This window comes from Amblyraja radiata, chromosome 3 (genome assembly GCF_010909765.2).
Source record: "Amblyraja radiata isolate CabotCenter1 chromosome 3, sAmbRad1.1.pri, whole genome shotgun sequence".
NCBI lineage: Eukaryota > Metazoa > Chordata > Chondrichthyes > Rajiformes > Rajidae > Amblyraja > Amblyraja radiata.
Genome location: NC_045958.1, coordinates 62817651 through 62830651, shown reverse-complemented (window position 1 = coordinate 62830651; position 13001 = coordinate 62817651). Strand labels below are relative to the sequence as shown.

Genomic DNA, 13001 nt, shown 5'->3' with positions numbered 1-13001 from the left:
AGGATTGTTTTGGGAAAGCTAGTTTACTTCCAATGGGACTCCAAACACCATGTTCTATTACTTTTAAATATTATCAATATTATCAATAAAGTATCAATACCCTTACAAAAAATGATCTATCTCTCTTCCATTACTCAACTGAGAAAACAGTGTAGTATGAAGAGAGGACTGAGTTATAGAAAGATACAGCATAGAAACAACCCCTTTGGCCCATTGATACAGTGACAACCATCTAGCAGTGGTCTGCACATTTTTGGGATATGGAAAGAAATCAGGGCACCTGGTGGAATCACATGCTGTTACAGGCAGAACATGCATACAGCACTGGAGGTGAGGACAGAACCCCGGTTGCTAGAGCTGTGAGGCAGCAGCTTTATTAGCTGCATCACTGTGCTGCCTCAGGGTTAATGTTCAGTGATTCTGCAATATTCTCTTTGGGCTGCAAGCAATGTATAGCAAAGGCTTTTTGAATCTTGTTGAACACAAGTTTGTGTCAAATACTGCACTGGTCTACAATAAAAAGATAAAATGAAAAATACAGTAATCTAAATGAATAGCACACACAGTTCAGCTTACAAATCTTTAATGCAGCAAAACTTTTGCTAAATACTAAGCCTTTTAGAAAGTTACACAGATTAGTTTTTTAAATATTAGTTAACAAAAACGCAAAAATGTTGTGAAAAATATCCTTTTATACATAGTCCTCGTACTAAAACAATGGAAGTTTTGTGTCCAACATAACTGTCAGTCATTTTCTTTGATAAATGTTTATCCTTGAAATCAAAATTAAATTTAATAATCTGAAAACAAAGTACAGTAGGTTACTTTTCCAAACTTTGGTATCAACAGAAAAAAAACAGAAGTATTGCACAGATAAATGGTGTAAAGCAACTCTGAATTACTTACATTTTTAATTTTAAGCCAACACTAATAGAAGTGCTTTTGTACGGACGAGGCAAAGTGTTAATCATGCTGCGAGAGGTCCTTTCGAGTGAAAATTTGTAAAAATGCCAGAGCATTAGTACACCTGTCATTTGGAAATTATCTAAATAAGTTGTTCAATGCCAAATATTAACCGATTGATCCTCTGTAGTGTTCCTGTCTGCTTGTTAGCTAACTAACCTTTCCGAGTCTGAATGTTTAAGAAGGAACTGCAGTTGCTGGAAAATCGAAGGTAGACAAAAACGCTGGAGAAACTTAGCGGGTGAGGCAGCATCTATGGAGCGAAAGAAATAGGCAGTTTCGGGCTGAAACGTTGCCTATTTCCTTCGCTCCATAGATGCTCTCTTTCCGAGTCTGAAGAAGGGTTTCGCCCTGAAACGTCTCTCCAGAAATGCTGCCTGTCCCGTTGAGTTATTCCAGCATTTTGTGTCTACCAACCTTTACGATAGCTTTGCAGCATACTTCACCTTATTTCCAACTACTTTACAACTCTGAAGAAGGGTCTCGACCCGAAACGTCACTCATTCTCTCTCCAGAGATACTGCCTGTCCCACTGAGTTACTCCAGCTTGGTGTCTATCTTACTTTACAACTTTGCTGCACTACATTCTAAACCAGATTTATCATGAGGCAAAACTGTTCAAGATGTTCTGACATCTAATTAATCTGCATTACAAGACTATCTTCAACACCACATTGCAGTGGTTCAAGGTGGTTCACTCTCAGTTTCTCAAAGGAGGGAAGGAAGGAGGGGCATTTACATTGGCCATGCGAGCAACGTCTATATCCCAAGAATGAAGAATTACATTTTGAAAAGATAATGACTCACATTTTTGTTAATTATTCTTTTAACATCTTATGTAATTGCAATCCTTCTGCCTTCACTGAATAATAATGCCTCTCTTGTCTGCCAAACAATAGAAACTCTTAAGTCTACTAGTCCAATGTTGATAAAAAGTCAAAATGTCTATTTGCCCTATGTGGCTACAATTTACTTATAAAGGGATGAAACCAAAAGTACAATTCTTAGTTAGAAGTTCTAAAAAAGTAGTCAATTGTCAATCAAAAATTATAGATGGCAGAAATTTAAGAGATCTGAGGAACAAGTTAATTTCCTCCACACAAAGGATGGCAACTATCTGGAACAAGCTGCCAGAAAACATGGTAGAGGCAGATAAAATTACTTTTAGACAGGCCATTGGATAGGAAAAGAGTAACCAGCCTAGTACAGGCAAATGGAATATGGATAATGAGCATCATAGTCAGCCTTGACATGATGGGCCAAAGTGTCCATATCTGTGCAGTATAGCTCTATAACAAATTATTTTGGCATTAGAGAATAATGAGGATTAACATGCATTACCCTTCATCGAGCAAGGAACTCAAAGCTCCGAATGTGGAGAATTAAATGTAGGTTGGAATCACCATCTACTCATTTAAGTAAAACTGATTGGAAATAATACTTTCCATTAACCAGAGAATCAGTCATCGGGAAACTATCAGGGAAATCACAGCAAAGCATGCTCCATTAATATTATTCCTGAAGTTAGAGTTCAAGGACCATTAGCTATTGTTATTCCATCAGATTTAATTTAATTTGAGCACTCAGCCTATTCTCCTGTTACTGGATAAATTACCACAAAAGGAAAAAAAGTAGTCACTTGTTCCACCATACATTGTTTTAAATGAATGCAGCAATTAGACTGCTATGCTGATCTCCCTCATACAATTTACAGGCTCTCTTGAGGGACTTTAGTGACAGCCAGCTCACCAATGAAATGGGATTGTATTAAAAAAAATGAACGTGAGCAAATTTAAGGGAATAGTTACAAGATGTGTTCACATTGCAATACTGCAGGTCATTCCTGGAGGGAATGAAATGACAGATTTTGATAAGCTTTTGCAAAAATGTTGTCACTAACAAATTTAGAAATCAGATCAGATCAGGTTCCAAAGGGCCCACCCAAATAAAGGTGGTGTACTCTAACTTGTGTTTTGGTGGAGAAATATTGATGGAATCAAAAGGAAGGAATATTTTCCATTAAAAGGAGAATTGGTCATCAGTGGACACAGCCATAAAATAACTAATAAAGGAATCAGGGGAAATTATTATTTTTTTAGTTCAGCAAGTTGTGATTGGCAACGCACTGCCTGAAAGTGTACTGGAAACAAATTCAATGACAATTTTCAAAAGTGAATGAAATCTTTACTTGAAAGGAAACATTTGCAGACTTAGGAGAGAGGTTACGTGGGATGGTGATAAATTAAACAGTTTTCAAGAGCCAACAGTGATATGATGGAATGCAACACCGTTTGTGCTGTAAAATTTGATGTTTCTAATGGTTCAAACAATGACAAGCAAGCTGCTAAACCCGCAGGAGCTTCTACTGTAGATGGAACAGAATAATTTGTTTGCAAATTGTGTTATTTAATATATTAAGAATTGGAATTTTAAGAATTAACATTTTAACTTCACATTCAAAAATGCAGTCAATTTTACACATGCAGCTTTTAAAAAAAAGTTCTTCAATTCAAATGACATTGCAAAATTGCTTGAATCCTATGCTTGTTAAGTAACTCTGCAAATTAAAACTTAAAATGAATCTATGAAGAAACATTAAGGTGCAATATGATTAATAAATTAGGAGACTGATGTTTCAATCAGAAAACTAAAATTAGTTATGGTATACTAATGTCTGTTATTGATGAGATGTTATTGCTGAGGAAGATCTATCCACAGTTACAAGACTTTCACTGGCACCTCCGTCTTGTATTCAGTTGACAAGTAAAATTTACATTCAGTGATTAATTGGAATCTACTTTTGGATGCAACAGATATCAGAAAAAAGAGAAGGATTACTTCACTTGTGCCTCACCCCAACTTGATTTTCCAATGTTTGCTGCACCCAGACAACCCAATGCACACATTAAACCATGCATTAAAATATTCTAGATCCAAGAGGTCCAAGCATTTTCCACCTTTCTGGTAGCTGCAGTAGTTGCTGGTCTCACTAAGAAACACTATCAGTGCATGTCAAACCAGATAGAAACAGCTAAGTTTAAGTATCTTTATTCCTTCTGCTATGTGATACTAGTTTGCAGAGAAAAAAGTTGAAAGTAGATATAAAGTAAATCAGAACAAATTAACTAATCTAGGGCCTTTCTGGAGATTGGTCAGATCTTAACAAGCAGGACACAAGTTTTCTATCACTCAGCAAAGTCTGAATTTTTAAATTAAATTAAAACAATGTATTTTATCATAATTGAATGGGTACTACTTATTACAGGAAATGCAGGAAAACAGATATAGTCATTAAGCATTTTAGTACCGAGGATTACATTAAACCATGCATTAAAATATTCTAGATCTAAAAAGTCCAAGCATTTTTCACATTTGCATGAGCCGAATCTCCAGACCTCTTACAGTATTCATTATTCAAGCTGTATTATTACAGATTTTTTAACTCCTTTAACTGTTTACTACAATTTAATTGGATGACTGCAAAACCTATGTATGAATAATGCAAACCATAAAATAAGCAAATTGCAGTTAAAAATCTATATAAACATGTTTTAATTTAATCACAGATATACATGACTTTTTCAACATGATTGTCAAAGCAAAGAAAATGCTATTCAGTACTTAAATTATTTCCCATATTCATCAATCAAAGTGGCTACTCCAAACAACATACTGAACATAACATATTAATTCAGGAGAAAAACACAAATGAAAATCACAGTTATTTATATTCTTTGGCCATACCAACTCACTATCTAAGTCAATCTGAGGTGATTAAATCTTTCAGTGTTTCATTCCATTAACTAACAATGCTCTGTGTTCAGGGGTGCAGCATCTGAATGCAGAATCAAGACTGCAATAAGTTCTCATCAATATACAGGGTGCACTAGTCAGAAACAAATTGGGATCAAATCAGATCCATTTATATGTCATTTACACATGCCCACAGGAACTCCAGATTGCCAAGTATTATGCATGCTAGACAATGAATACTGGCAAGACTGTATCCCAGTAACAGTTCCAACTGAAAAGGATACCGGGCCGGGATTTTTATACCTCCATTTATTTGGGATGCTTGACATTTACCTTTTAAAAGCTGGAGTAATAATATCCAATACAAATGGAAAATAATTTAGCATTTACCCAGCATTACTCCCAATCAGTTTGCTGCAGTGGGTTGGTTAATAGTCAAGTCCCAAACGGTTGTTTAAACACACAAATATAAATACATGATACAGAAAAAAAAACATTTCTATATATAAAACCATTACTAATTAATTATATTGCATAGTTGATTACTTATTTTGTGCAATTTTATAAGCACCATATTGGATCTTTTTTTTGTGAGGCTACCAAGAACTGTTTGCTACAAAATCCTAAGTATCATGACATTAGTTACTTGAGATCTGGTATCATCTTGCAAAGTGCTCTCTCCTGTGATTTGAATAAAATGCAGAAAAGTTTAACTTATTATCAGAAAATACTGTGCTGTCAATTTAAGATGCAAGTTATGATTTATAAAGGTAATAGCTAATTTTAATGAAAGAGTGCCTAAAATGCAAAATTATGAAATGGACTAATTCCACACATTGCGCATCAAGATTTAAATCCAAATTGCACACAAATGGCCTTGAAATGCAAGACTGCCTGGTGAAAGGCATTATTTTAACTTACGATGAGATATCCAAATCAAATAATTGACAGTCTAATTTCTTTGACCACTATCTTGAGTTTTCAAATTATGACCAACCATAGTCATTATTGTAGATCAGCTTTAACCCAAAATCATGTAAAAACAGAACAAAATGTTGATGTCCAGTGTTACCACGTATTTACAAAGGGACAAAACAGAACGTATGAATCAGATTAAATGAAACTATTTCAGTACTAATAGTGCAATGAAAAATCAAAATCAGTGGTTGATTAAACTGGTACAAAGCACAATTAAAACATTTTGCTATTATAGATAAATGCTTTTGTACTATCTCTGAATTATGAGCAAGAAATTTGAAAAAGCAGAAAATACATGCAGTTAGCAACAAAAAGTTCAGTAAAGGAAATGTTAAAAAAAAAATCCAAAGTCACTTTAGAGTGATTTGAATATTTTGTAACAGCTATGATTAATATTCTAGGGCAAACTTGCCACATCTTGGGACTGCATTTATTCCTGGCTTTTTGCTGCTTCCTCCAGATAGTATACATTTACCAGGTGTCGATTAAGATGCTTGGTAAATTCTCCTTTCATTCCGAATATACGATCACAGAATATGCAAACAAAGCTCCCAGGAACATCATTCATACTTTCTGAATGTCCTGGTGTCCTCTTGTTCATTTTGTCGTCTGGAGTAGGCTTTGCACCATTCAGACCAGAGTCATCACTCCCTTCTGAATCTTCACTGATTTCACTTCCTTCATGGCTATGAATGCCTTCGTCTTCATCTATTTCCATAATTTCATCCTTGTTCTGTTTTTTGTTCTGTTCTTGCTTGTTTTTCTCAACCTTGTCACCATCATCCTGGAGCTGGTCCTGGTTCGGCTGGCCATTTTGTATCTCCTTTGTACAATCCTGCTGTTTATTCTGGTTACCCAATGCACCTGGAACCTTGTTGACATTATTTTGCAGCTTGCTCTGATCATCCTGGATGTCCATCTGCTTATTTATGTCATCATCAACTTCCATCTGATTACCAATGTCATCCTGGCCCTTCTCCTGGTATGTAATGCCATCTTGGTCTTTAGTTGAATTGTTTGAGTTGGTAAGTTCAAAAGCAAGCTCAATACTGATCACCTGAATGGAACCTTCTTGATCAGCACCTTCTCCTTGTCCAGAACTATCAGCAAAAACTTCCGTGGAACATACTGAGGCAATAGATGTTTCCTTGACAGTTAATGTTTCCTCTGATTCCTCCGATTCTGGGGCAGAAGGGGATTTAGGGTCTTTTATAATCTTTTGAACAATTTTGCTGGTATTTTCTGCAGAGTGCACATTCACAGAATTCTCATTTTGTTCAATGACAATACCAAGTAGAGTTTTATTTATTGCTTTATCGCAGGATGGTTCTGATTTCTGGGATTCGCTCGTGTGTGTATCTTCAACGTTACTATGGTTACTACATGCAGAATTTTTGGAACAATCTTTTTTCTTTTTAGGCACAATTGGTTGCTGTTCCGACTGATCAGATTTCTTACATTTAACTGCACTGTCACCAGTAGTATGTGCACCAACTTTTCTATGATTTTTGTTTTTCTTCTTAATTCGTTTACATTTAAAACTTTTCCTATGCGACGTATTGTCCAATTTGATTTTGCTTCTCTGTGTTTCACGTTCAATGAGCTCTTTAGTTTTCCCTGTTTTCTTTATTTTTGCTTCTACAGGGGTTTCATCTGCAGACTCCTGTTGCAAAGATCCCTCTACTGTTAAGCATCTCTTCCGTTTGTTGCTCTTGGTTTTCCTTGCTTTTTCTGTATCAGTATCCCTTTTTGATAGATGCTTCTGTCTGAAAACTTTATGATCTCGGGTCTTCATTTTTGATTTGATGGCGCCCAAACTATGTTCCTTTGATACAGCTGTAGTTTTCTCCACCTTGGTAGTGCCCTTCTTATCCAGATTCTCAGCTCTTTTCAGTTGCAACTTGTCTGACGTTTTCTCGCCAGTTTTAGCAGGAAAAACATCCAATTCAAGTCGTTTCTTACGCAACTTCACCTTTGACACATCCATGGTAATATCACTGCAATTTAGATGCTTGGACTTTATGTGATATTGCAAGTTGCATTTCTTGGAAGCTGCATACTTACAGACCGGGCACAGAAACTGGCGTGGATTCACATGGAGTTCAACGTGCTTTTTGAAGTTGCTGCGATCAGCTGTTCTGTACTCACAATGAGGACATGTTAATGGTTTGGGACCATTATGAACTTGTCTCGCATGTCTTGTCACCTCGTGCTGATTTGATGCTACATAGTTGCACTGATCACATTTAAATGGCTTCTCACCTGTTGAAATAAATGAAATGAAACCCTTAGTTTGTTCTGAACAGTGCATCATACAAAAGTATTCCCTGATGATCACTGAATTAGTCTGGTAGTACTCAATATATTTAAGCCAAATAACAGCTGCTGAGGGAATAAACTAATTTATCCAGTTTTTATTATATTTTATTTGTTTATAATACATTTAATTTGTGAAATATATAGGCCTTTCAGTAATTTTTATCAAAATTATAGGAAGTGCATGAAAGTTAACATTGTTATCAGAATTCCAAACTTTGGAACTTCAGTGAACTGCCTGGAATGATTTTAAGCAATCACATACATTTTGATGTTTAGATCATCTTACTGATTCTTTACTGCAGCATCTCTATATTTTTAAGTAACTTTACACTTGTAAAAATAAATTATGATTTAGTCATTATCTTTAAACCTTTCTTCCAATTCACCTGAAATGCCTTGGACATTTTTTTAAATGTTTTTTCCCCCCAACACCAGACCATAATACCAAGAATCTACACTCTGAGGACAATGGTAAAAAACGTGAATACTAAAAACTCGTAAGAAGCCACTGAAGGGAAAAATGAAATGCTATACACATAGATGTACAAATAGTGTACTACCACACATAATAATAACATGCACCTACTATTTTCAGTTGTACTTTACTGAGCTTGGTCATAATAGTACCAAGATGCCCATAGTGACAACCAGGTCATACTCCTGGCCCTAAATCAATGAGTATCCCCCAGAAATAGGCAGAACAACTGAATTGGAATAGGAAGATATAGGTTAGGGGCAGGCAGTATGGTTTGAAGTAACTCATTCAGTATCATAACTCGATCAATTTTATAAAAATGTCTGAAAAATCCAACTATAAAACAAAAAGATAGCATGCTGGAAACTATTATTGAAAACTAAATGTTAATACCTACCAATACTAACCCGTAAGAAAATACTTGCCAGATTAGAACGGTTCAAAAACCATCTGGTCCAGTGAAGGCATTGTAGAAAAAATGGAAATTAACATGTGGTAAAATGGTAGCAGAACTGCACTTTTCAGAAACAATCACAACAGAAGAAAAGATAAAACTCACCAAAAGCAATCATTACCTGGCCCAATACTGTAGGAAACATTAACCAAGTGTAGGCCGTCAGTCATTTTACACTCCATTTAGAATCTTTATCTCGCAAAAACAATCTAGCTCATATATTGCAATAAACAGTAATTTAACATGAAACTGATTCAAATATTTGGGTTCAAGAAAGTCATGAACTGAAGTATCTGGTGAAGCTTTGTAGTGGCATTCTCTCATTACACTTAAATAATATTTTATATTAAAAATATTATATTCAATCTCTGCATTTGCATCTTATAGCGGACATGGAAAAAGTACTGTAATACATTTTATCCGTCATTTTCTTTCAGCTAATCTGTTCACTTATCAAATTCCCCTTAAAAGTGGACTTCAAATCTGTCAGATATGTTGATGGGAAAAGAATATCTCAGTTTTTAGGTCAAAAAGTTGATTCATCGTTACCCGGAACAAATGGTGCATTGTGTATTCTGCAGTTAAACCATAATCATCCTAAAGCACGCTGAGGCATAGATCACTAGTTTACTTTAAAAGTTTCATTTCCAGTGATATTCATACTTTAACCAGTCAGTTCCTTATAATATGTTAATTCATTAACCATTCAGGCTGCTACTTATCAACTCCGACTACATCATGGCCAATCCACAGATGCCAGCAGCATGCAGTTACAGACTGACCTAAAATATAAGCTGGTGCATGCATTCAGGATAATAATTGTCATTAAAGGTTTTTCATTAAAGATTGTACTGCCAGACTGCTATCAAACCAGCACATATAGAATAAACAAAAGCCTGGTTACCTAGTAAACTGGTGCACTAAAGTAGTGTCTTAACCTGGATTGGGTTCAAAATCATAGTCACATAGCTCTGCAAATAATAACCATGACTACAACAAATGCTGCCCACATAGTTGATATAGTAATAGGAAAAGTTTGCAAGTTTAGACATTAGATCTGCAAGTTCTAAATACTTGATTAATCTTTGTAAAATCTGGCAATTCTAGGCATGTATTGTGAAGCAAGTTGAACAGAAATAATGTGGAGGAAGGAACTGCAGATGCTGGTTTACACTGCAGATCGACACAAAATGCTGGAGTAACTCAGCGATTCAGGCAGCATATCTGGAGAAAAGGAATAGGTGACGCTTTGGGTTAGTTATAAATATGGATATGCAGATGCTGACATCCAGAGCAAAACACAAGCTGTTGGAGAAGCTTAGCTGGAACTCAGCAATTCAAACTTTTTCTCTATAATAATAATACATGACAGGATATCACAATTTCCCCAGACCCAGGGATGCAGCCAGACTGTCACTGTAACACTAGCAAAACTGAAGTCAAAGTGTGCAGCTGCAATCATACTTCGCAAAATGAAAGATGGCCCTGATTTTTTACATTAAACATCCAATCCCCAAGGCATCTCCACAAGAATTCCTCGGGGCAGTATTGTAAACCCAACAATTTTCAGCTGCTTCATGAATTCCTTTTATCATTAAGTCAAAAATGGGGATGTTTGTTGATGATTGTGCAATGTTTGATTCCATCTGAAAGTTGTCCACGAGGAATGAAGAATGATTCTTGTGTTTATGGAGTGGATGTAAAAGTGCAATAACATAGAACTAGTGTGAACAGGTGATCAATGGTGGCAAGTACTCAGTGGATTGAGGGGCCTGTTTCCATGCTGCAACATTCAATCAATCCATCTCATCCAGCCCTGAGAATGCAATTAGGATGCAAATAACATGTTGATCTTTAACTATAAATGCATTACAGTATAAGAGCAAAAAATGAAAATATCCATTGACTTGGCCTCCACAGCCTTCTGGGCCCTGGTGAGTATACACATGGAATATTGTGTACAGATCTGGTTTCCCTACCTAAGAAAGGATATACATGTATAATTGGGAATATAACAAAGGTTCACAAAATTGATTTTTAAAATATACATACATCTGAATTGATGTTAACACCAAAATTGGTGTTGGTCTATGAGGAGAGTTGAAAAAAGCAGCAAAATGCTTTCAAGTAGTGACAAAATGAGTTGTGATCTCATCCTAAAGTAGATAATCCTGACAGGGCTTGTCAAAGTAGATGCAAGAATTATGCTGTAAAGTGGAGCTGAGGTTAAGATCAGCACTGGGTGGTAGAGCATGCATAAATGACCACATGTCCTCCTTTTATTTCTTATGTCCCTAAGTAGACAGTACATTCTAATCATACAAGATCTAGATGGATAGCTTGATATCAATAGCTATTTCTGAATGATGCATTGGTACTATTTTAATGTCCCTTGCTCCAGAGCCCAAATGCAAATTACTGATGTTTAAAGAAACTTTCATTCTCAAAACAAGATTCACATCTTAAGTTCCTCCGTGTAACCAGTGATCTGAGCAAGTCAGAAACTCCAAATGACTGATAGGAAGAGTATTTTGGTATAGGATGAACTGATACAATTGGACTCAGTCTCATTTTAGAATATTAGTTTTTCCAGAACTGGACTTAATACTTCCTATATTTTAAATATAGAACATAAAACAGTATGGGAACTGGCTCATCGACCCACAATGCATACCGAGCATGATGCTCAGGTAATCTCCACATGCCCTTATTTCTCCATTCCCTGCATATCAATTTGCCTATCTAAAAGCCTATTTTGGCATTGCAAATGCAATGTTAGCATTTATTTCACGACGGTGAGAAAACAAAAACAGGGACATAATGCTGAGAGGCTCTTTAAGGAGCTGGTCAGGCTGCATTTGGAGTATGGTGAGTAATTTTGGGCAACATATCTGAGAAAGGATGTGCTGGATCTGGAGAGGGTCCAAAAGAGGTTTACAAGAATGATCCCCGGAATGAGTGGGTTAACATACGATGAGCGTTTGATGGCACTGGGCCCGCTGAAGTTTAGAAGGATCGGGGGGGGGGGGGGGACCTCATTGAAACTTACCGAATAGTGAAAGACTTGGATAGAGTGGATGGGGGACGACGTTTCCACTAGTGGAAGAGTCTAGGACCAGAGGTCGTAGCCTCAGAATTAAAGGACATTCCTTCAGGAAGGAAACAAGGACAAATTTCTTTAGTCAGTGGGTGGTGAATCTGTGGAATTCTTTGCCACAGAAGGCTGTGGAGGCCAAGTCAATGGATATGTTTAAGGCAGAGATAGATAGATTCTTGATTAGTACGGGTGTCAGGGGTAATGGGGAGAAAGCAAAGGAATAGGGTTAAGAGAGAGAGATCAGCCATGATTGAATGGCAGAGTGGACTTGATTGATCGAATGGTCTAATTCTGCTCCTATTACTTGCGACCTTATGACCTAAACAACATTATTATATCGGTTTCCGACATCATTCCTGGCAGCACGTTCAAGGCCACCATACTCCGTGTAAAATACTTGCCCCACACATCACTTTTAAACTTTGCCCCTCTCATCGCAAAGCTATGCCCTCTCATCTTTGACATTTCCACTCAGGGATAAAAGTTCTGACTATAGCTTGTGAAAGAAAATCACCCTGGAATCCTAAGGCAAAGCAATTCAATATTCATTGCAGGTACTGGAACTTTCTAGAACTTCCAAGAACAAAAGAGTGCCTGTTGCTTGGAGGAAATCAAAAAGCAGTTCTCTTAATGGCAGCTTCAATCTATTTCCAAGCGACAGCCAAAGGTTAGTTTTATGTCGGGAATTTAAGGTATTCCTAATATTATAATTTGAAGATGTTTGTGTCTTGGAGTTCCACACTTTCCAGCAATATTTCTCGCGACTTAGTGAAAGGCCTGTCCCACTTTCACGACCTAATTCACGACCTCTGCCGAGTTTGCCCTTGACTCGTACTCTCAGCATGGTCGTCACGAGGTCAAAGGAGGTTGTAGGAGATCGTAAGTACGTCGTAGCAGGCCGTGATGCTAGTCGTAGGTACTCGTGGCATCAAGTAGGTCGGGGCGTTTTTCTAGCATGATGA

At 36.7% G+C, this 13001-nt stretch overlaps 1 protein-coding gene across 1 annotated transcript in view; it reads right to left on the bottom strand.

Moving 5' to 3' along the window:
* Positions 1-3053: 3053 nt before the first annotated feature.
* Positions 3054-13001, bottom strand: part of LOC116971089 (RE1-silencing transcription factor B-like) — a 37858-nt gene continuing 27910 nt past the window's right edge. Inside the window, exon 4 of the mRNA XM_033017923.1 lies at positions 3054-7956. Coding sequence (XP_032873814.1) covers positions 6125-7956 — 1832 coding nt within the window. The 3' untranslated portion in view covers positions 3054-6124. The remainder of the gene's footprint in view (positions 7957-13001) is intronic.